We start from the raw sequence: 25,700 nt of genomic DNA on the forward strand, positions 1-25,700 counted from the left end.
ATAAACAAAGCGTGTTTATCGTGCTGCATTCAATTCTTACGCACATTTACCACTGCGTGCGACGGCTTCGTTCGATTTACAAACCCTGACCAGCAGAGCCAAACGAAGCAAGCCAAATAACGGTCCTACATTTGAAATAACTATTCCAAACATGATGACGATGACAATGAAACCCAGTTTTAAATTTATTGACTTTCTGATGTATTTCAAAGGACAGGTTTGCCGTGTACAGAGCTTATACTTATTCACATCATAACTTCTTACATCTAGTGCTAGAGTTTAGTGTTGTTTCTTCGCTCGACTGTGTCGATTTATGTATACGCTATTGCCAAAAAGAGGGACTCCCTCGATACCTCGATACATTTCTCTTCAATGAAACGTACACACGTTCCTCCAACCACCCAAATTGTAATAGAAAAAAATATTGGCTGCTAGTTTTTCCTTTCCTTCGTTATGCGCTCATTTTACTATATCCTTAATTTATGCGTGTCCCCAGCAGACGCACCATCTCGTCGTTGTAGACCGCGCGTTTTGCTTGTGGCAAATTTTAAATTACTGTTTTTCCAACGGTACGCCATCCTTACATGACTAATTTCTATCGATACCCTACAATGGTAGTTACAACGTTCATTCGAATTACATCCCACTCGCTGTACAATTCGCTCATTTGCAATTCCATGTTTTCTGCTTTTCGAATCAGGCCCGCTACAGTCCGGCCAGGCTGTTTAACCTCGTAACTTAACTTATGAAACTATTAATACTCTTTTTGACACTACATATTACGGGCACCACTTCTTAACGACTGTATCGCACGGGTAGTAACACTCAAGATGTTGATTGTAGTTATGGGTATATGGGATGTAATTATGAAAAATAAAAAACAAATCTTAGCAAATTACTAAACACCTTCTGCTGAAGCAATAGTACAATACTAAACCAATGAAAACAAATCTAAAACAACGCAACTGTACAATGACGACTGATCGACAAGGCCCTCTTTAGTGGATCAACGTTAGGTTTGACATACATATAATGGCTTGGCCGGTTTAAGGGTCACCAAGATATTTACGTTTCTTCCTGCTGATCTGCTGCACATCAAAAGGGTGATAACAGTAACACTACTACCGGCTTATGATCTACGATCGTTCTGAACTAAACACGTGTAGCCTTTGTTATTACGCCTGTTCTTCATCATAATGCTGTGAGATGATTTAAGGTCGATTGCACCGCAAAAAATTGTGTAGTTTTACCTTCTCTTTACATTCGTTCCGATGTGAGTAATGTAATATCTTATCGCAATTCCCACTCACGCTCGCTTAGTTTATTAAAGGTTACTAATTAAACATTTACGGTTAATTTGTGTGTGTGTGTTTTTGTTTTGTTTCTCGTGCAAAACGCCATACAATTTCGTTTCTCGTCTTGTAATCACTATAAATTTTCTTAGCTTTGTGGTAATCTGCTAAACCAGAGCGAAAATTCTATGACGGTCGTGCAAATTAAATAGTCGTTAAGGTAAGAACTACGACTATACAAATCAACGCACTTGAACGAAGCACAACACTCCGCTATTAGTACACTACATTAAGTGATGCACTTACTAGCATCCTTGTCCCTGTTTACAGCATGCGATACAGAACGAAAACCCCCACATGGGACGCTAGTTAAACAGGTTGTCTATATAATATTGCACTAACTACTACTGGTAAACGGAAACAAACGGGATAAATTTGGGAACGAGCAAACGAAAAACATCAAATAGTAAACGCCGCGACAAGGAAAAGAAAATCGTAAAAGAAGTGTTTATTACCCAACATACTTTTCCTCGCCCTTGCTTCTTCTGCTGGCGAGCCATTCGGTTGCATTTTTCTTTTCTTGGTTTGTTTTGTTCTGCTAATAAATACGCTTACCTATATATATGCCTTTCTATACGCTTACCCTTCAAATTGACCGTTATTGCCTGCGGAAAAGATTGTTTTAATCCATCGTACATGCTGCTTCTCTACCATCTCATTCCGTTTTTTTGTTTTTTGTTACATTTGCGGCCAAATGTTTCTATATACATCACTTTCTTTGCGACAAAGTTGAAGAAACTTGCAAGCGCACTCAATCTCTCCATGTTTATTTCTTCCATTTTGGTGCGTGTTGGGGTTGAATGTTGCTTAATCTACGGATGGTAATACGAATGATCATGTTTAGGCAAATGACAATACACAAAACAACGATCTACAGAGTAGTTGATCATACACCAATCATTTCACCTCGTTTCACTTTTTTGCAATGTTTCAATTTCAAATTCTCCGGACTGACTACTGCCTTAATTCCTTTCCGCTTTTAGTATTTCGTTCACTTGCTCGATGTCTTTCATTATACCGTGGCGAAACTCTTAAATCGCTTCATCCCACCACACGCGCGATGCACTGCATTCATCAAACGTGAGTTTCGACCTGTAAAAGAACATACTGCGGAAGGAGAATGTTTGGTGGTATTTATGTGTTATGTGGTCAAAATTGTGAGTATATTTTACATAAATATATTACATTCGTGAACGATCATCTTGTCGATGCCGAGAGATGCAGTCAATGGTCTGTATCTTGCAAATGATGATTTGTATTCGGAAAATGATTCCTGCGCGCGCGCCCTACAAAAAACGACCATTCGCGCTTTTATTCAGTATTTTCTTCTCCTACTTAGTTTCTTCTACTTCTGGATAAAATTATATCTACACTTGCTGCCTACTTCCTCGTATTTCCTGCTTCATGACTCACACAACTCACAATGTACAGACTTATATTGCGTACCTGCCAGTGTGTATGTGTGTGTGTGTATATATAGTTTGTCCACTTTTCTTTGACACCTTCTATTGCCTACACGTTAGGGGTTTTGGATGCTTTTTAGCGTTCATCCGCGAAGATTATGTTATGTGTTACTGTTTTTTCCTTCTTTTTAATTTATATATCACAACTGATAAAGTATCTCTATACACTAGTACAGTATGCACACATTGCTGCTCCTTTCTCCATCTTACCCTTTAACACCATTTGATCCGTTATGTCTATATCTACTCACCGCGGGGAGTTTGGCGGTTCATTTCTATCTGTTGTATCTCAACTACGGGGGGATTTTTTTTTGTTTATTTTTGTTTTCTTTTTTTTCCTTTGCTTAACTACCTATCCATGTCCAATGCCTTCGTCTCGTTTGGATCATTTGATTGTTTCTATAGAATATTTCTAGGGGGTATAATATATACGGATGCTGCGTTATCTTTTACACACTAGGTACGCAACACATTCGCGTGTCCAACGTTTCAAAACCTAGCTCCAAACCGAAGCCCAGTAGTACTGATACTGAGCAACGTCAAAAATTTGAAAGAAAATTCGCCTTTTCTCGTTGACTGTGTTCATCGTCAAATAGATTTTGTTTTTTGCGCCATGATAACTATTACACAACATGACAAAGAGATGACCATTCAGTGAGACCGTTTTGAGACAACCTAGTGCCCACGACACGAGGAAATGGAAGGAGAATTATCGACCCATCTCGAGGATCGTTCATCAGTTAATGGCTTTTCGTGTATCGATCAGGATCAGGATAGCGTTATTGCTCTACCGAGGATCTCTCCAAATTTTGGTTTAGATGTATCTTCACAACAAATATGCCTACGATTCGGTGGTATTGCGCGTGTGTGTTACGCTTTATCCTTTACCTTTATTTTTGGTAACAAACGCTAATAGTTCAATATTACTGATGCAAGCAGCTATCGTCGGATGCTTAACACATCGCTTAATAAGCTTGACGTAAGATATCGTTTCGTACACGTAATACACCAAAGGCCAGATGGATCCACTAAGCTGCAGCGATGACAATCGACAATCGAAACGTGTCCCCCCACATTCGCATTTCCATTGCTCAGAAGTTGTGTCGATTTCTTTATCACACGAAAACCGAATGCGGAAGAAACCTTTTCTCTCTTCCTATACACACAGAACGCATCATCACAGTGAGACACATTAAAGGGACTCTTCGAACGCGGCCATCAAATCACTTTGCATGTTCATGTCGATCTGACCCGCCATCTATAAGAGGCATGCCGAAAGGGAAGATACAAGAATTTTAGGATACTGGTGATATTTTACTGCTTGAGATCCAATCACTTACCGCTTCCTTCCTTCGACGTTCCTGTTCCAGACGGCGCAGCTCTGCCCGTTTTGCGGCCGAACGATCAAGTGCGTGCGGTGTGGTAGGTGTGCCCGGCGACGGACTGCCTTGGGGCGACGTTTTGATCTCTTCCACTACTCGTGGCTGGACGGGTTCTATTGGCAATTTGCTGAAAGCATTAAACGGAATCAATATGGAAATCATTCGAGGGAAATTTTGCGTAGTTTTCACGAACCCGATACATGCTGAAAACCTAACTAATGCTTAAATGCAATTGTATTGTGCGCGACTTGATGTACTTACCGTCCGTTGTTGATCTCCTCCTGCTTTATCTTTTGCTGCTCCTGCTGACGTTTTAATTCCTTCTCCGCCTGCTCCTTCTGGGACCGTTTCAGCTCCTGCTGCTGCAAACGGTCGAATTTCTCCTTCGCCTTGTTGCGGAACGCCTGGAATGAGTCCATCGCTGGCTTCGGTTTGTTCGACGTTGGCGTATTTTGGGGCGAAACGGCTGCGGCCAGCGACGACCAAACACTCTTCGAATCCTGACCCTTGTTAAACGCGTTCGCCATGTTTCCCTTCGCATCTGCCGGCGGTGGCGTACTGCCCATCTTTTTCTCATTTGGATTGATCAGCAAATCTTCGATCGGTTTCGGTGTTAGCATAAACTTGCCACCACCAACGCCGGGTTCCTCCTTTTTAATTGTCATCAAATTACCACCATTGCCAGCTGGTAACATTCCGGTCGCAACACCCGCTCCTCCTGCTCCAACGAGTTGGTTGTTGTTCACGCTACCGGCCTGCGTTAGATCGATCGATCGATCGTGCATCACACCGGCAGCATTGTTGCTACCAAGCCCAGCACCATTGCTGCTGTTACTTACACCCGTGACCAGTGCAGCCATTCCCGAGGCTCCCGCACCGGCCGCATTCGTCTGATGATAAGGGCCGGGTCCACCACCGGATCGCATAAAGTTCTGCAGCGGCTCGAATATCGACGGCATGTTTCCACCCATCAGTGCCGAGTTGGCGGCGGCGGCCGACGATGCCATACTGCTCATTACCATCTGACCCATACCACTACCAAGACCCATCCCAACGCCCGTACCACCGTTCAACGGCCCGTTGCCATTAAACTCGCTCACGAAACCGTTGTTGCCCGAATGTAATTGATTCTGCAAGTGCGCCATGCACAGATCCATATTTGCCGTTAGCATGCTGGTCGTTAGATCTTGCTTCAGTGCTGCGGGCATATCGTTCAACAAATTCAATCCCAGCGGCTCTGCCTTAATGGACTGCTCGAATGAGTTCAGCGTGTGCTCTAGCGGATCGATAAAGCCGCCACCGAGACCACCGTGACCGTTACCAGCACCACCACCGAGTCGGAACTGTTGGTTTAGCTGCTGTTGTGCGTGTTGTAGTTGCTGCTGCTGCTGCTGCTGTTGTTGGGACTGGGCTGTACCGTGCTGTTGCGATTTACCCACCGGTTGACTCTGCGTCATCTGCAGGGACTGCGGCAAACCGCCCGCCATACAGGCCATCGCAGCCAGGCTGGAGGCAAGCTGAGACGACGCAGGCAAACCGAGCATACTGTTAATCAACCCGTTGCTTGTGCTCAATGCACCACCATCGCTGCCATTCGTGTTGCCGGACGACGATGGTACATGGGCTGAGACCGGAACAGTCGTCGCGATTCCATTGGTACTGAGCCCTCCGCCTGTTTGCTGCTGGTGCTGCTGCGTAACAGTGATGGAATTATTCAAGATAGCACTATTGCTCTGATTATTACTAGTACTGGTGGTGGTCAAAGCATTATTATTATTCACAGGTAGCATCGTGCTGGTAGTAGAGGTGGTGGTGTTTGGTGATGGTATGGGAGGTGGTAGAGAGATTTGGTTGCTGTTACTACTACCGATCGGGTTGGGATTGCCGCTGTTATTACTTCCGCTGACGCCGCCGCCGCCGCCACCGCCGCCGATGCTACTACTATTTACAACGGCACCGCCTGCCGACATCATTAAAGAATTCGCTAGCGCATGTGAGCTGAGCCCAACGGCGGCACTGGACATAGTTTGCTGTTGCGACAGGGAAGGTATCTGCAGCAGCCCTGGAACAGTGTCAACTACCGTCCCGCCCACAGCCGGCCCGGTGGCCAGCGTTTGTGAGAGACCGATCATTCCGGCATTTGCACCATAGCTGGATGAAACGGCCGTACCGTTGTTGTTAGCGGCGATGCTTGATGGAGGATTGTTAGTGGCATTAATGCTGCCGCTACCGGCACCTGCACTTCCAACGTTCATACTCGACACGGAACCTCCTGCACCCGATGATAATGCGGAAGAAGAGGAGGAGGAGGAGGAGGAGGTGGTAGTGGAGGAAGTTGATGATACCAACGTGGACGCAGTGTGAGATGAATGTGGTAGCGGTATGACAGGCTGCTGGTTTGATGATGGTTGCCGTTGTTGCTGCTGCTGCTGCTGCTGCTGTTGCGCAAAGTGCATTTGTGAGTGATGCTGCTGGCCAGCGACGATCGGTGTTTGGTTTAGGGCTCCGCCTGCCTGATGTTGCTGGGGCTGCTGAGCGGCGGCGTTCGGGAGTGGTGTGATGGTATTGGAATTGTTGTTGTTCGTGGTAGTAGTGGTGTTGGAGGTGGTGTTTGTGTTACTGGCGGCACCAGCACTCGGTAGCATCTGCGATACCGCTGCCGTTGCCGATAGTGTTGATGCGTTGGCTGGAGCAGAGGACTGGAAGATGGGATATGTCGGTAACAAATGAGAGTCAATATGCATCATGCTCGGCCCTACGGAGGAAGTTACATGGTTATGAGCGGCAATGTACCATTAGCAAACTGACCCGAGCAAACCTGACCGGGTTGTGGACTGGGAAATTTGTACTCTATTTCTTTTTCTGTGATCCTTATGGATCGACGCCAGTCTTCACACAATAGGACCGAGGAAAAATCCTATCCGAACCAAACCCCCCGTAGCTAGGACTGACTATCCGGTAACGTGGTACAAATAAGTAGCTACGGCCTGGCCGTTTTAACGATAAAAAATCTTTGTAGATCAATTACAGTTGTATGAATGAACAATTATTTATTGTTTCAAATATAAACATTGTGACGAATGACTAACTAGAAACTATATGCGAATATGCCAGGGAGCAACCACGTAGGGAGCACGAGGAAATCAGAAGATTCATTTCAAACAATCTGTTCTAAACTTGTAATATTCATGGTTTACATCAAGATATGTTTCTTTATGGATAGATGTTAGGATACGTTTTGTTTCCTTACTTTTGCAGTAGAAAGAACTGACACACGCACACACAGAACAAACATTTTACCGTAAAAACGTAAAAAATCAAGCTAAGCATTTGTTTGCCGTCTATCTGAGACTGAGGTGGTGGAGGATGGTATGGAATCAACTGATCAACTGGCGGGGGATCAAACAGTTTTTGTTTGTCTCTAACACAACACAAGCATTACTTACCGTGTTAGCTGAACTGTTGCCTCCGGGCACCATCGGAGAGGCGGTATCCTTCTTCTTCTTTCGCGGTGGTCGCCCTCCAGCTTCTGCAATAAAAGAACGTTTAGTGTGCTGCTTACAATGGGAACTGGTCAATGATGCACCATAGTTGTTGCGAAACGCAGTTTTAAACGATCCTGATACAATTCTGTAATCGTTTATGCTTTGCATTCCGTCGATAAATACCTGCAACGATCGCCATCCGTGCCGATAGCAACGTTTGTTTTAATATGTCATTTCCCGCTCATCGCAGGCGTTCTAACCGGACGGTTTCTCTCTTCAACAAATTTCTCATGTCGTGTGTAATATAGTGGGGGGACGGTGCAGTGGGACGTACGTCGTTAAACATCAATACTTCATCAAACGAATGATAAACCAAGCGCACAACTCCAGCGCATATCCCCCAGAGCAGCAGCCAACAACAACAATCGTATTCAACTAACAATGCCATTATATGCGAAACTGAGAAAAGAGAACTCTTCGTGATACGGAAAGTGGAAAACAAGTACAACCAACCAACAAATTGATACAACTGTGTTGTCCCATGATCGCAACCTGTTAATTTGTTCGTGTGACATTTATCCCACCGGCCAGTGAAAACGATTCCCATGTAGCATTTTACGTTTCGATTTTTATTACTTATATATATATATATATATTCTTTTTCTTTTAGTAGGTTCAAGTTTTACGATTATAATGCTTGATTTTCCATTTATATTTAGTTGTGTGTGTGTGTTTGTTTGTTTGTTTTTTCGTAGCTTTTGTTGTTTGTTGCAATTTTAGTTACGCTTATTATGTACGGGGGAGGGCGGGGTCCAATCTTCTTTACATCACTGTTTACCCAGCGTTGCTTGTGTGTAACGGTTATGCTTTCATTTAAGCCCTAACTTGAGAGCCCAAACGGAACCATACCACCGGGTGCCTGTAGGGATCAATATGCCCGATCGTTGACGTAGTGAGAAAAATACTTGACTTTTAAAGAATCAGAATGCACAAAATTTATTCCTACATTTCACTAGTGCGCGACATGCATAATGCTGCTGATGCTGAATCGAAAAACAAATAGCGATCGCCAAAAAAAAATAAAGTTGCTATTTTTAATCTTTTTTGTTTGTAAAATTTTGAGTCAAGTTACTATTGGGGTATGAGAGATTGAACGATCGTGTGCCATAAACGCTCTGTTTTATTACACCACAAGTGTGTATAGGGGGGGATGGGGAGATTTTTGCTGGTAAATTATTTGTTTCATACAAAGGTTCTTCAAATTTGCTTTACTTCACTATTCTTGTTTAACTATGCGTTTTCGATTCACTTTTGCTCTAATCGGACATTCGACGCTGTCGATCAGCTCCACCATACGCAACCTCCATTTCTATCCGCCCGATTAGCGAATTGTGGAAAATCAGAAAATGATACAAGATAAATGCGAAAAGCCTTGTTTCTCGATGGATTTCCACCTTACATTGTTGTTGTTGTTTTCTGTATCAGCTATTGAATTTAGCGCAATTTTTCAAAATCGAAGAACATAGTTTTGCATGCATGTTCAACATACAGTGCAGTGTTTTTTTTTTTGTTTATATTACCGCGTATATTATTTCTATATTTGCCTTATGTTTGTATTATGACTGTACTCTTAATAAAGCAACACCACACACCCAAAACTGGAACCCCCAAGCTGCGTAGCGTGGAATGAGCACCACACGCGTACTACACATTGCGCACATGTGTCTCACAACACCTTAACATGCTTGTTACTTCCAATTCCTTCCTCCATGTTGCACTACACACCTTATCTTACAGCACACATCTCAAATTGCTTTGTTCGGCCATGGCAAAACAACACCTTAAATTACACATTTTTTGCTGTTTCGCTTTTCTACAACTCATTACGGAATAGTTCAAAAGAATGTGTTCTTTATCCATTAGACGATCCTCCTACACACGCACACACCATCTCACCTACTCATACTCTTTTTTTTACTGCATATTTTGATCAACAATGAACAGCGGCGTGTCGGGGGAAGGTTGATCGTGTACCTTTTACTAAAAACCTACCCACGCATAATACCATAACCAAAGTATGGTTTTACAAGAGATGAACAAAAAATTTACACCATTGTACACAACACACAGACGAAATTGTGGCCGTATTGCCACACGGGTAAATAAAATGTACATATGCTAACTCTTATTTTCACTCCTAGGCAATATATGTATGATCATGCTCACCACTGCTTCAACTTCTACTAAATTTTGTCTATCGTTCGTGAATGGATTTGTCTGGCAGAACTATTTGCAACCCTGCAGCAGCACTACCTCCTTTTGCTTTGTTAGCCGCTGGCAACGCCTTTTAATAAAATATCGAGAGTTTTTAGCGTTAGTGGAAAGAGGTGCCATCGACAATAATTTGGGCATAAGTGTTCTTTCTTTTTTTGCAAGATGGAAGAAATCTTCACAAAAGAAATTAAAATCAATTTCTTTGTCCTATCTACGACTGGAACCAACTCGCTTCCCATGTAATATATTCTTCTCTGTTGTGCTCGTGTTTATTTCATAGTGCTTGCGTATGTTTCATATCCTTATTACTCCATTATATGTCGCGTGTCGCTAGCGAATGTAGCATATCAAAACCATCGCTTACGCATTTAAAATGGGGGGGGCGTACAAGGTAGAAAACAACTTAGTGGTGTAAAAGCATAAGTTAGTACAATCACAACAAAAAATCAGCAGAGCTAAATAATGCTAACAGCACATTATTTGTCCGTTTTACACCAATAAAAAAAATCTTACAACCCCCGTAGGAAATGATAACGTAAATCAAGAGACAGAGTGAGAGAGAGAGGCAATATGAAAAAAAAAACAAATCTGGAGCAACTAATCAACAAATACACTGTTTTTTTCCCTGCGCTCCTGCCTGCGTGCCATTAGGTTTAAATATATTACAACGGGCGCTACTTACTTCCTTATACCAAAACAGAAATAATAATAAAAAAAAACAAAAAGTAACTTCGTAAGTAGCGTAAAACCGAACCGCAAGCGTAACTTAAAATTTACGAAGTAAAAACACATCTCTCCTCCAATGGATATAAGAACATATTAATGATAGCGTTTTTTTGTTGTTTGTTCGTTTTTTCCAACAACATATTAGCTCTTTCACGTGCAAACAATGTGTAATGGGGTTTTGGCATTGCCGACAGCCGAATCGTCGATTCTCTAAACAAGATACAACTCTATTATTAGCGAAACATGAGGTTTTCATCAAGTTTCTACACAACATGTTTTCTACTCTGTCATCCAGCGGGGGCATAGCTTACCTAATGTTACCTAAGAACCGAACCGAAAAGCTTGTTCAACAAAACTATTGCGAAAAATTGTCCCTCATTACCACAAAACGCCGCAATTGAACAATTATAGCTCATGTATCGTAAAAGAGCAACGGAGTAAGCATTAAAAAAAACGAATAGAACGTATAGAAAAACTGTGCTAATTTAGCGTGTTCCATTATCAACATTGTCTTTAATTATTTCTTCTTCAAGCAAATGCCGGTGAGTAAATGACTTTTCCATCTGAAAGTACTTGGTAGGGGATCAAACACCATGGAACTTGTTGAGCCTAACCCGATCTCAGATGTGATCGCAACAAAAAAAGAGCTGAAAAGCATTCTGATCCCTTATATTTACGTTTACGCAGTTTAGTCCATCTCTAAAATGTAACATTAATATATAAAACAAATGCTAAACATGCGCTTATCCACATATCATCACTTCATTCTACACATGTTACACATTGTCTGCGCTCTAAACCTGATCCTTTTTTTGCTGCTGCGCTGCTGCTGCTGCTGCTTATCTTTTTCACTCTCGCTCGTACCTGATGGGTTTGTTTTCCATTGTCCTTTGAAGCGCTATATTGCTCTTCTTTTTTCCATCTTTTTTTTCAACATCTCCCCATTTCAGTAACAAACACAAGCAATAATATAGACAAACGCTGCGAAAAATTTCCTCAAAAACAACTTATTTTCATACATTCCTAGGTACGTAATATTGGTTTCAGTTTAATAAAACAGTGTAATATAAACCAAAGATGCTCTACTTGCTTTGCTATTGCATCGAGCATTCCGTCTTGCAATGATTGAGAGAGTGCTGTGTGCCGTTAATGAACTGAACGAAACACACCATCTTCCGATCAATTGTATAGCGCGCCCCTCTCAATATTCCAGCGATTTCAAAGGCATCGAGAATAAATGATCATCTGCTCACGATCGCGAAAAATCGTGCTAAACGGTTGTTTAACCATTGCTAAGCTATTCGCAATGTTCCCACACTCATCAACACGTCCTAATGGTGAGAAGTGTTAATTGCAATAGAAAGCATAAAAAAAGCTGACAAACACCAAAAATTGCTATCATGAACAGGATAGAGGATAGATATAAAGGGTATTGCGCACAAGAACTATACATACATTTTATCTGTTGTTTATTCTGTTTTGCTAAGCATTATCTGTCTATTGTCCTGGCTCTGTTCGCGCTAATCGTCCTTGCTGGGCTATTAAAGACAATCACTGACCAGATATTCACCTTCTTCTTCATGTTGCTACATAACATAAACGCATACTGATTTATAAGGAGTGGTGTGGTAAAAAGAATTTACAATAAACACATACCTTCTACGCAATTGGAAGTTCTGGTGTAGGCACGGTAGAGTTCAATTTAGTGTGTAAAAACAGGTTGTAAACATGCGCGGCCCCGCGGAACTTTTCCTTTTTTGGTTCTCTGTATCTCTATTGCTTTTGTGAGCTGTTTTGTGCATTTGTACGATTTGAAAAACACGAGCGAATTTATGAAAACACTGCCGGGTAACGCGATTGCGAAGGAAAACCGATAGAATTGTGACACGATTTCATTTGTTGGCTGCCCCACCACATTACACATTTATAACACGAGAAATTTGTTGAAGATTTGTAGAAAAGCAAAATAAAAGGTAACATAAAGGAGAATACAATGACATAAAAATGTTATGATACATATATGCGCATTGTGCATCATATACACAATAGCTCCGAGAAGGGGATACATATGACGCCTGAACGCACAATACTATTATATTCAAAAATACGCCCTGCTTATATCATTCAGTGGTTAACCGTTAACTATAACACTATTGGAGGGTTTTGCTGATGTGACAAAATATCATTAGAACTAGAACATATAAAAAAAAACGCGACCAAACTTAAACCAGCTAACTAATTGTTCTGCAACTCTGTTGTTAGTTAGTGTGGCGTGCCATTGCTGTTTGTCTATTGCTAAAACCAAAAAAAACTAACACACACTTGCCAAGGGCTAGGAGAAGTTCGGAAGGAAAATAAATTCGTTGCGCTAATACCTGTGAGCACAACGCTTTTCTACGCTTCGTTAATTAGCTGCCCTTTACTACACCACCCTGTAGGATCGCCGCATGTTTCAATGTGCAAGGCCATTACGGAAACTAATCTTTTCCAAACATGCTGATCCTTGTTTATTAGGCCAACTACCTATTATCAACTATTGATCCTCTGTCTCTCAATTTACGCCTTATTTCAAAATTTCCGATGAAATGAACCATGACTGAGTTTGTGCATTTTGCCTAATTACGTTTTTCTTTCACACGCATGCTACTCTCCTCCTATGCTCTTTCCTGTCACCGTTTGGTGTGCGTGGAACGCGATCAAGAGGCTTAGTCCGACCGAGGTGATGTGGATCATCATAAAATGTAACGGAATAATACATGTGCGAAAAATGTACCCAGAGAGTTGATACTGATTTTACGCCAGATGCATACAAAACAAAACGTTGTAGTTGTCATCCTATAACCTGAGTCTAACACATGCCTGTTAAAACGAATCGACAATGAGCATAGTTGGGTGGACCATACGCGTACGCACACGGAATCGATCAATTTTGCCTTTAAGTGAAAATTAAGTTGAAAATTATGCTATCATTTACTCAGTCTAAAACCAAACGCAGAAGCTCATAACAATCATTTCAATTATTGCACGATTATAAACGGCTCCTTGTTCTCGTAAAAGATCAGCAGCTTGGCTCTCTAATTGTATATCCATTTTGCCACAATATGAAGCGAAAATGATTTAATCAACTGCAATTTTCTACCACCAAGTTGAAATGTGTAGACAACACATACACATATCCACTAATTTTTTTTCCCACAACATAAGAATACTTAAAGCAAAATCCATAACTTAGCTGACTGAATGAAATGCTTGCCTTTGCACTAATAAAAAATCTTAATTATTTAGTTTACTGTTCAAAGCAGCAACGGCTATTCAACACGTTCAAAATTTAGTAGCCCTGTCCAAACGTTTATTGGAATTATTGTGAGTTAAAAAGAATATACTCAAAGTACCCAACCAAACTAAAACCAACATATTACCACATGCGTGGTTAAATTTATTTAATTTGATCGGATTTTTCTGGGTCGCTTTGTATGAATTCAGTTCGATGGAGTACATATCAAGCAAAAGGAGAACTTCTCGTTATCAGTGCATAGTCTATTCTAACGCAGTGTTCGTCAAACATCCGCGCAAGATGTTTCAATCGCATGAAAATGCCAAGAAATGTTTTGTGGACAAAAAAAGAGTTGTAGTTTGTTTGACGCATTAATATCTTGACCGGTACCGCAACAGTACAACAGTAGTTACAAAAGAAAGATAGATGAAGATAAAGAGGATTGGAATTGATTTTTTATACTTTAATTGTATCTTTTTCTTGGCGAAGTATATGAAGGGTCCACGAACACCAGCCAGCGGGGCAAGACAAATGAAGACCAGCCAGCAGGTACATAGCAAAACCAAGAAAATATATAAAGCTATCATTCAATGTTTACTGTTGTGGTTAACTATTGGTCATTCAAGTTACTGATAGCCAACCATATGACATAGCTTGTAATGACCAGGATCTACAATGGTTGTAGAGGCAAATAAGACTGACGGTAAAGTTGACGACAGCTACAGGTTTTGTACGGATAAAAGATTAATACATATGTATTATTATGTATTTGCCTACCTATGCATTATTTGCTGCCACACTAATGGCACCATACAATATCTTCCTATAATCCTACTACACACATGTTTACGTGATCGTAGTTTGACCGTTATATAAAAGAGTCGACAATTAAAATACGCAAAAATGTCTCCCGACCAACGTGTCACCTCATTCAGTTATGTCCAGTGAATAGATCCCTATCAATCCTTCCAGTATCCATATGTCGGTGCTACACCACATTTCTCTGAAGCTAAATTAGGAATTAGAGGGCCATCTCCACAGCAGAAACACACAGATTCAAATTTTCCTTTTTTGTTTGTGTAAAATGGCGTTCGATCAGCAGAACAAACAAAACTAATTTAGCTCAAATGGAAATAAAAGTTTCTCTCACACTACGACTCGCCTCACTGCCTGCATCTGCTAACAACCAAAATGGTTTGAACTTTACCGCCGAAAGAACAATTTGAAGGATCCTTGCAGCAATCCTTTTGCTTTAGATACGTATATAAATACCTCCGTAGAATAACCAATCTTAAATACTCCCGATTTAAAAAAATCACCAGGCGGAAACAAATCTAATCGATCTACTAATCGATCCTGCCATGGAGAGGGGCGAGTGTGATTCTGTATTTTTAGCTGTTTTTTTTTTCTTCTACAATTCCTTATATTCCCCCAATATTCCCACTTGAAATTTTAATCTGAGTTGAGAACAACTATAAGTGCTAAAATTAAGTTATTATTTGCTGTCACTGATTCTCCTTTTTTCCTTTTATATCAATTTATACTACAGAATTGTGATTCATTTTGTTTGTTTGTTTTTTTTTTGTTTTAGAACAAAGAAGATTTGGCCTAACCTGCTTCACTGTCGCTGGAATCACTAGAACTGGAATCGCTTGAACTCGACGACGAGGAATCACTGGAGCTACTGCTGGAGGACATATTGCCTCCGGAAGGAGCAACGTCCTGTTTGTTGGCTTCGTCTATATTCCGATATCCGTGAACGCATAAATATGGTAGAGGAAACAAAATAGAGAAAATATAGGGGGAAAAAGCATACACTTGATATTAGCAAACAATCGACACCATCATCCTCCTTCATTTCCTTCGAGTTCGTGTTGCAAAATTAGGAATAATTAACACAGCTACACACAAATAATTTGTATATGACAAAGTAAAATGAGTTTACCCTTCTTCGCGTTCTTTTTCCCTGTGCCAAGCTGACCCGTCACATCCTGGAGCCGTTTTTCCAGCTCTTGCTTCTTTTCCGTCATCTGTTCCTCCTTGGATTTACCAGATACTTTTTTGTCTATAAAATGTAAGGGAAAACATTGTGATACATTGTAGCCGATTTCGGAATGATTGTCTCGAATTGGTTAATGGTGGTTATTCAACAAAGAAACTAAGCAAAAATATATCATATTCTACTCTCGACAATGCTACGATAGATGTAGCAAATAATATGACATACATAGATAGAGAGCGCTAACTATTCAGTAAATCTACCGACATTAATATTCTCTTTAAAAATATGTGCGTCAACATCAATGACAATACAGTTACAACAAACGGGATGGACGTACTCCAAAATGGCGCATCATTAATCTCATCTCGTTTGGGCACAGTATTTTCATTAACACTTTCCGACACACATGTAACCTGTGTAGTTAAACTAAGCAAAAGAACTACTAATAATGAAAGAGTACGAAATCAAGTAGAAGTAGTAGTAAATGGGTATAACTTCCAATTAACAGACACTACTGATAGCAAATATTGGAAAACAATGTTTCGTGAACCATTCACAGACATATCTTTGCATGTAAAAAAGCACCCGCGACAGAAGAATTCTTAAATATTTTTGAACCCGGTAATAGCGATTTTAAAGAAATGGAACAATCAAACTTTACAGACATAATTTTGCGATGCTCTTTGCGATTTTACTACAAACATATAAAAAGGGATGTGTTGAAGATAAAAAAAAGAAGAACGATAAAACGCAAAAAGTACAAGTGCGAAACTAGTATAGTTCAATGCATCGCTTATAGCCACGCAAACAACAGAAAGACAACCAATGCAAAATTGCCCATAGCATGGTGAAGATAATGTTTATATATTGCTATGCATTATGCGAACAAGATTCTAAACACGCGTGGCCAAGAGTAAGGTGAATGAAATAAAATAAAAACATAAGGAATCCATAATAGGTGTGTAATGTAAATAAACAGTCATGTGTATGTGATCGGTATCTCTTCTCAGTAGCAGTGTTTGTTAAGTTGGAAACTTACAGTAAGGCTTACGAGTTTTCTTGCGCAGGCAGGATGCTACGTAGCTTTCCAGCTCTCGTAGCGTAGATGGCTTCAGCGTTTCGAAATCAATCTCGATCTCGTCCGGATTGGAATCGCGTAATGATGGCTCCCGGCTTTGTATTATATGTACAACTCTGCCCAGCTTATCGCCTGTTGAGGAAAACATAGTTCAAATGTTATGCTCACAAGCGCTAACTCATGCATTACGCATCATGACAAACGAAACCGAGAGACATATCAGACAGACTCAAACTATCTTATTCGATGTCGTGTTTGTCTGGCACCGTCCATATGGTTACATGAGATACTTCTTAAGCGTATACTTTCAACTTACCCGGTAGTTTGTTAATGTCCAACGACAGCTGTCTCTTTTCGTCGTACGACATCGGTTTGGCCGTGTCTTCCTCCTCGGAATCGAAGTTGGACACATTTTGCGATGCTTTCTTCTTGTTCGGCGCACGCGGTGCACTAGTTCCAGCGGCACCCGCATTTTTAGTACGTTTTGCAGGCGCATTGGGCGCAGCGCCACCAGCGACACCACCCGCCTTTGGAGCTCTCTGTCCCTTTGCCTTTGCCTTGGTCCCAGGTGCTGCCATCACGGGTGCCGTTCCCGGTCCACCCATCGGTGGTTGACCCATTGCACCTGCCATCTGATGCATTGCTTTGCCGGGGCCATGCGGCATACCGAGTCCGGTGTGAGGATCCATAATCCCCTTAATATCACTTGCACCGCCACTTGCACCACCACCCGGCCCTGCCACTGTCGGTTTCTTTTTGTCCTTCGTTTTCTTCTTCTGTTTCTTTTTCTGTAGTGCCTCCTCGGTCAGTTTCCGCATTCGTTCCTGCATCTCGAATAGCTGCTTCTCGAGTAACTTCAATTTCTGTGCGCACTCTTCGTCCGACTCGCTCTCATCATCGCTGTCATTGGAATCGCTCGAAGACGATGGCTCGCTTTCCTTGCACTGATGATGCGGAGCCACATTGTTTACCGGTTCGTCCGGTATATTCGCTAGTCGCATCTCGAACACGTCCTGTAGCTTCCGGCCCATTGCGACCACGTCGTGATCTGGCGGGTTGTACTTATAACAATTGGTGAATATTAACCTAACATCCGCGGCAAACTCTGGCGCTGACTTATACTCCCGGTTATCCATTTTCCGTTTTACCGTGCCGAGATCCATCGGCTTTTTGATTATGTCGTGGTAGTCGTGCAGTCCGAGCAACTCCGCATCGACAGGTTTATAGAATGGCCAGGCGTATCCGGAGTGTTTTTTCGAGAACAGCTCCTTCAGTATTTCGTTACAAGACTTTAGTGCGTCGGACAATTTCTCCTTGTTTTTCGGCGGATATTGCGACGAGGTCGTTCCTTGGTGCGCCATCGGAGACATGGGGTAGGTCGAGGTTTGATAGGGTACGATGTCCTGCAATATTGTGGTTAATAAAATTTAAAAAAAAAAACAAATAAGTTAACGAAACATATCTATATACCATTCAAACTATAATAGAAAACAATATCTAAAACCATTTGTTTTCCATCGATTTTTACCTGACGCCCGGATTCCCTTCGGGTGGCAATTTTGGCAGCGTTCGAGTCCATCGGTGTGCCATAGTGCGGATCGAATACGGTTGCAGTCGGCGTTGTGGTATCTGCCTTTCTCTTAACGCCTTTTTTAACCTTCGCTGGTTGTTGGGGAGGTAAAACGGTTTCCATACCGGCCTGCGAACTGTTTACCATGTACGGCGGGTTTGCTGGTGCGCTCGGTTTGTTGACTACAGGCGCACCGATCGGGTTGCTGCTCATGGGATTGTGCGGAGCGCTAGCAGCCGCAGCAGCTGCGGCTGCCGCCGTCAACGCCGCGACTGCCGCGTTGGGTCCTGCTGTTGTGGTGGTGTTAGTGCTACCAGGCACAGTCTGGGGTGGCAGGGTACCAATCGGTGGTACGCTCGGTACGACCACCGACGATGCGGTACCCACCACCCCCGGTGGTACCGCACTGAGTGGAGGAACGCTGGACGATACAGCCGCTCCAAGTGCCGAACCGGGTCGTGCTCGGGCCGCAGCAGCTGCCGCTGCCGCCACTGCAACCGCATTCGCACCGGCCACGATGGCTGCATTCGGTGCGACGCCGGCAGCTGCCGCCGCCCCCGTTACGGATGTATTGCCCACCAAAGTGCCCGGTGGTGCCAACGATCGGGGTTTCTTTTTGCCACCTTTCGGTTGCTGTACTTCCATCTCTGTTTCGTCTTTCGGCATGAGGGACACCTTGGTTAGGAACAACTTCTCCAGTGTCTGCGCCATTACTACCACATCCTCGCCGGGTTTGTTATACACGTAGCAATTGGTGAACATTGTGTTGAAGTCCTGTATACATTCTTTGCTCGTCCAGTAGTAATTGTTTTCCAGCCGCTTCTTTACCGTGCCCAGGTCCATCGGTTGCTTGATGATCTTATGGTAGTCTGGTAGGTTGAGCTTTTTCGCATCGACCGGTTGCTGGAATGGCCAGCTAAATTGATGCTTCCATACTGCCTTCATTACGGTGCGCAGCAAGAAGTGCAACTGATTCGTCAACCTGCCCGGACGCTCTGTCGGTGGCATTACGGGCGGCTGCACAATCCCATTTACCGGTTCGACGACGGGCTCATTCCTTGGCGGTGGATCGTCCATACTGTCGATTGATGCCGGCGCTGGGGGCACACTTGCCTGTGAACGGTGGTAGAGATAATCAAAAAACACAGAGACAATTAGATAGGGTTTCATCTTCACAGAGTCCAACACATTAGAATCAACGGGACTAGGACTAATGGTACTTACCGGTACCGCTGTAGGCGTTGTCGATCCTGATCCTTGCTGCATAGTATCTGGACTAAGCCTGAAACCGAATTCCTCGTTAGCGCATAGATCATAGTAGTTTTCACTCCACATTTTTCATAACAAACTAGCGGAATACTGTATCGGAGGTTTACGCATGCTAAAAGCTTTCTCCAACGCTTGATTGCTGAAACCATACGAGCAAGCGCGGCAAACGACGTGATGGTTTCATATCTCTTACATCTCTTTGTGAAGAGGATTGACTGTTATGTTGGATGGTAATGTTTTAGCATGTATACACACAGTGCTATGGAGTGCATTTGGCTTACGGAAGACTCAATATTTCTGGAGTAAGCAACCTCAAGGTGTCATACATTTTGTGCAACTTAAAGTTCCCTAGGGTGGTTTTAGCAAATACATAACGAATCGCTAACACAAGAAGCTAAAAGATTTATGGTGAGATTTGTATTCGCGCTTCCGAACTTTTTACTTCCGCAAAATGCTTATACGCACTTACACACACACACATGCAACAATGTCATTACATACTTTGGGTACACCTTTTTAAAGTCTCTCTTTCTCTCTTACTCAAAGTCCGAAACCAGCAATCATCACCAGCCGCAGGTACATCAGAGCCTGCTGTATGTTCTCATCTCATCGCACCTTGGCGTCATACAACACACATTCACACCATCGCCCCACGGAATGTTAGTTCTCTCTTCCTGTCAATTACAATTTAACGACACTTTGCCTCCTTTTGTCTTTTGATGGTACGCGAAGTCGCGAAAAAGATCCAACGTGATGCGATGAAAAAGGGAATCGAACAAACGGGCGCGCAATTTAGCAGCTGCGGTCACACACCGTCACACGAAACGCACTGTGAACGCACACACACACTACTTACACACAGGATTGCAAATGTCTCATTCAACGGATCATTCTTACTACGTCGCGAACGAGACACAAAAGATCACGAGGGGGTGGCACACCCGATGGGGGAAATGGGCGACCCATGGTGAAGGAAGTACCGTGCACACACTTCCTACAAAGCAAGGCGCGCTCGCGAAACGCGAAAGATCAATGTACACTCAAGGTCAAGATCTAAACAAATATATCCAATTTAACCATCATTTAGCGCTTCGAACCAAATTTACTTCACATTACACTGGTCACCACAGGCACGAGCAACACTGTACACACCGTTTTTACATCCAACAAGCTATTTTAACCACAAAAATATCACATTTTTACACGCCAACACATTTTCCGTCCGTCCGCGTGCAACCACAAGCAAAGGCGGCAGCAGCAGAGCAGGCGTTGTAGCGTCTTTTTCTTGAACAGTTCTCGCTGCTCACACGCACACACATTTATTTACGCTGTGAGCTGTCCCGTGTAAATGCGCGTTCGAAAGGGAATCAAACCAACACATACACTCTACACATCGGTGCAGTCTCGATCGTTACCACCACTATTGCTACTGCTACTACCACGGGCCGTGGTGTTCGCCTACTGCAAACGTTCCAGGCGGGAGACGTGACCACACTAAACACACACACGCACACGAACGCACGCACGCACTACCTCAAATAACCGTGTCTACTCAGCACGGATACGTCATATTTACGTCATTCCCTGTTTTACTTTTGTTCGAATTGTCTCTCGCGTACTTTCGGTGCTCCGTGCGTGTGTGTGTGTTGGTGTCACCATCTAGCGAAAAACCAAGCTACTTCATTCGCGCTCTTCATTCCGGTTTTCGTTTCGCTCCCGCACATACGCGTGCTCTAACTGTTGGCATCTCCCTTTTCAAAACGGATCGCAGACGGCGGCGCCAGCATCGCACAGTCTTTTCTCGCTCTCTCACACTCTCTCTCTCTCACTCACTCTCTCTTTCCTCACGTGTGATCGGTGTGTGCGTTTTTCTGTACACGCGAGACAGAATACCGTTGGCACCGCAATTGCTGCGCGGCGAACACAGACACACCGTTCTTCTTGTCCATGTCTAGCCATTCGCGACGACCCCTGTCGTCCGTGTCTACTCGTCTCGTACTTTCTGTCTGTGACGCCACACACACACACGCTGCGCCGGTAATCGGTTTGTAGAGTGGCGGCTGTGACTGGACAAGCCTCATTTACAGAAGGATGTGTATAAGCGCAAGTGGTGAGTCAACGCATGTTGCTTTATTTCCACAAGTGCACATATCATGGATCAAGTGTTCCCAACTTCCGTGCCATATACTATACTTTGGCATACTATTTCGCTTAATATATACATAAATCTCACAGTGTTGCAACAATCATCTCACATATGTTCATTCCCCCAGATATAAATTCTTATCGGATAAAGCTTTGTCTCCATTATATCTACTCCACGCTCCCATCTCAGTATCGATGCTTGTTTGTTTTAGAAAAATGTGTTGTGTTGGATATTTCCATCATCACCGCGAAGTTGCACCTACATGTTTACCTTATATACGTACCGTTTAAGGTTTCAAGGATTGCTGTCCAGTCAGCTGTGTACCATCACAAACACCTCACAGTTCTGCAGAAACCTGTGGACAGATAGGAAAACTGTGAATTAGAAACTATACATTCATTTTAAGACGTTACATTGGAAGACTCGCGGTGATGATAGATTGGAGAACAAAACTTGTATTGATTGTAGAAAAGTAATTAAATGGGAGATATTACTTTGACAACCTTCACAACTTTCGCTTATAAGTATCATAGACCAGGAAGAAAGAGAAAATTAACAATTGTAATCAACATTGCAGAGACAATCTGCGTATTCTCATGGTTGACAGATCTGAAAAGGTGTCTGTCTGGTGCGTCTCGGCTCTATCAACTCAATGGCCTTGATGACACTAATAAACAACATCAACAAAAACAACCATCCTTGTATGAGGTTTATCATCATATCAATATTTCCCTAAAAACGATTCATTCCTCTGTGCATGTTTGATGTTTCTTTCCCATGAGAACATCCTAGCCATATGTCTGCATAATTTTTGCAATTACACTAGCAGAACAAAGTCTTGTGTGTGTCCTCATGTAAAAAACGGCACTCGCTACGTCTAGAGATTCCGTGATAATCTTATATAACAACACCACCTCGAATAGTGCGGACATCTCCGTTATTGCAATCTCCCCGGACAAGTACACAACATATGGGTAATTCGTCCGTTGTGTCCGCTTTAAAGTACCCCATTAATGCCGAGACTCCCGAGAATGTCCCTACGAGAGAGCTGTGGTTCCTTTACGCATCTAGAATGTTCCATTGCCCTTTTTTCCGTTCGAAAAAGCCAACCCCATCTCATCTCTAACGCTCCGGGTCGCGCACACCACCAACGGGTGAATGTGGATTTTCATCTTCAACACACACGCACACGCACTCATTCTCCCGCATTTCATACAGAAAAGAGACGGAGAAAAAAACCAGGCGAAATCGGAAGTGAAACACACTAGCATACTATCAGCTACAAACAGGCCGGAGACTACTCTACTGATGGTAGCCAACCTTCAACCCACACACACACACACACACACACGAAAGCATGTTCCATCGATTCGAAGTCACGTAGGTTTTCATCATTTTTTCTCTCTCTTCCTTTCATTAAACACTCACTCATACACACTTCGGAACGTTCACACCAAGGTGCTCGAGCGCGCGCGCGCGCATATACGTTTGCACACACTTGCGTTCACTCGTACACACTACTCTCTCACGCACACACTAGCACGTTTCGATGCTAAACCATGAAGAGAAAGAAAGCCGCCACAGGAATATGTCATCTACTGCTGCTGCTTCAGCAGCGTATTTGCGGTTCGTTTGGGATGGTCGTCGTGGTCACCAACCCACACCACCGTAGGCATTTCGCACACAACGGACATTTTCTGAAACACAATCGAATGTTCATAACGCATTTTCCTTTTTACACACCAAATGGGCACGATTTTATCACAGAACCCGATGCGAAAGAGTGCATGATTTTTCTCTCTCTCTCTCTTCCCAAGCCAAATATGGCGGGCGGCGCATACGCGCTTTACCAACACACCACCAGGGCAACTCTCTCCCTCTATACAGTAGGGCGCCTTTGACTGCAGCTACGCCAAGGTGTACGGAGGGCGAAACTTTGCATCGATTTTTCACAACCTCACCGGCTATTATCGTACCGTACTGCATCGAACTGGACCACAGCCGATGCTCACGACGTGATTGTGCCCATTTACCTGTGCGTTCAATGCAATTTTCAGCATAAATTCGGGATGAAAATTGCGATCCGAGCCGAACACAAGCCACTGCTGAGGCGATGAGAAAACTTCACTGTACGACCGCTGTACGCTTCGGGTGGTCTCGCTTGCACGTCGCGCGCACAGCAGCCTGTTGGCTCTTTCGCACTCGGCTCTCGGCGATGTGGCTGCCTCTCACGAACTACCCGCGGCTCCGTGAGGAAGAGCGAGAGCAAGATCCGCGGTTGGTTGTGTTAGTGGAACGCAGCACACATTAATGTTTGCAAGTCAGCGGAAAAATTCCAGCCGCTTAATTTCGACTAGCAAGACTGCGAAAAGTCACTTGCCCATGCATCCAACAGACGTCGACGACTTTTTGGCTCACGGGAAAAATGTTACTACGTTGCCGTACCCAAAACCATAGCTCTTAAGCCTCAAAGCAATTCGCGGGTGTTAGGTGTCTTCGCTTTGATATTCGTTTCGTCCAGTGAGCCGCCGCCGCCCGGACATTTATTTCTCTAGATTTTCCTTAAAAGGCTGCTACTACACGGCAGTTAGACCCTTCTTTTCGCATTTGACCGCAGCGGTTGATTGACTTTTTAGTGGGAATTAGCGTTTTTACTTCAATACTGCCTTGTATCTATTCAACTCTTTCGCGCCAGTGGTGCACATCAACTTGGAAAACAAAATGGCTGCCTACTCGTCGAAATCAAGCATTTTTCATCCGTTTTGTTCCCAGCCGACCCGACAGCACGCACACACATACACACCGCGAATCAAATGCGCACATACACACACATCAGTGGTTGCTCCGTTCGAGGGGTTTTTTAGAAAGCGGAAATAAGCACCCACTTCCTATCGGGTGGATATTCTCTCCACCACTTCCTGCTTCTTTGATTTCCCTGCTTTGTAGTACTTGCACTGGTAATGGCTCTTAGCGATTACGTCCAAGAGAAGAAGACAACACAAACGCAAAGGTTTTTTTTTGCTTCCAACTCCAATCTCTTCCAAGATTTTTGAAACTATTTTTTATTCAATCATACGCTAAATCAAGTGGATCGTAACACTATTGCACACAAAATGGTAAATCACTTCGTCCAGAAGCAGACGAACTAATAGGTTAGCGACGGGATGAAACCACGAGTTCTCGAGAAAATCATTAGCACTTGCGTCTTTTCAAGGTTTTTTCGAGGGGGTGTCTTCTTTTCAGTACTTTGCTAACAGAAACCAGCACACACATCCCACCGAGAGGCTGTCTATGCTAGTTAACGCTGCATATCCCCCATTTGCATACAAATTCAGCCACGAAAGATATTCACCGCTCTTCGGATTATCTGCGTGCCGTTAAAGAGACATCGAAAGTTTCACCAGTCTTTTCTGCGAAGCAAAAAATTAGTCACGATCCAGAGACGGAAATTGCAATATAATGGGTGTGTGTAGTTCAGTGACAGTTGGTGGCATATGACAGCTGTCATTGCGCATTGTGGAATTTTTGGACTATACAGGCCACGGTCAGGTTCATAGTCCAGCTTTGAAAATGAAATTGTCAGTTCAGTTTCTTCGAAACGTCGTATCCAAGCGCAATTCGAGGGCAGCAGCTCGGTGTTATTACCGCCAAAAGTTCCACGGTGAGAACCCATCTTTTC

General features: G+C 43.2%; 1 protein-coding gene across 4 annotated transcripts; it reads right to left on the reverse strand.

The window, feature by feature from the left end:
- Positions 1–202: 202 nt before the first annotated feature.
- LOC128297063 (homeotic protein female sterile-like) lies at positions 203–25,446 on the reverse strand. 4 transcript variants are annotated; one of them, XM_053032622.1, is made up of 12 exons: positions 25,374–25,446; positions 22,305–22,376; positions 19,831–19,888; positions 18,565–19,719; positions 17,353–18,439; positions 16,998–17,168; positions 15,902–16,021; positions 15,570–15,695; positions 7,644–7,726; positions 4,459–6,896; positions 4,156–4,324; positions 203–4,073 (listed from the first exon to the last, which is right to left on the reverse strand). In XM_053032622.1, the coding sequence occupies exons 3-12, from the start codon at positions 19,870–19,872 to the stop codon at positions 4,008–4,010; spliced, it is 5,457 nt and encodes a 1,818-aa protein (XP_052888582.1). In that variant the 5' UTR covers positions 19,873–19,888; positions 22,305–22,376; positions 25,374–25,446; the 3' UTR covers positions 203–4,007. The 4 variants fall into 4 exon arrangements, with proteins under 4 accessions (XP_052888582.1, XP_052888583.1, XP_052888580.1 ...); XM_053032623.1 differs by lacking the exon at positions 25,374–25,446 and adding an exon at positions 24,055–24,985 and having other exon boundaries at positions 17,010–17,168; XM_053032620.1 differs by lacking the exon at positions 25,374–25,446 and adding an exon at positions 24,055–24,985.
- Between the last annotated feature and the right edge of the window lie 254 nt (positions 25,447–25,700).

This window comes from Anopheles moucheti, chromosome 2, assembly GCF_943734755.1.
Source record: "Anopheles moucheti chromosome 2, idAnoMoucSN_F20_07, whole genome shotgun sequence".
NCBI classification, from domain to species: Eukaryota; Metazoa; Arthropoda; class Insecta; order Diptera; family Culicidae; genus Anopheles; species Anopheles moucheti.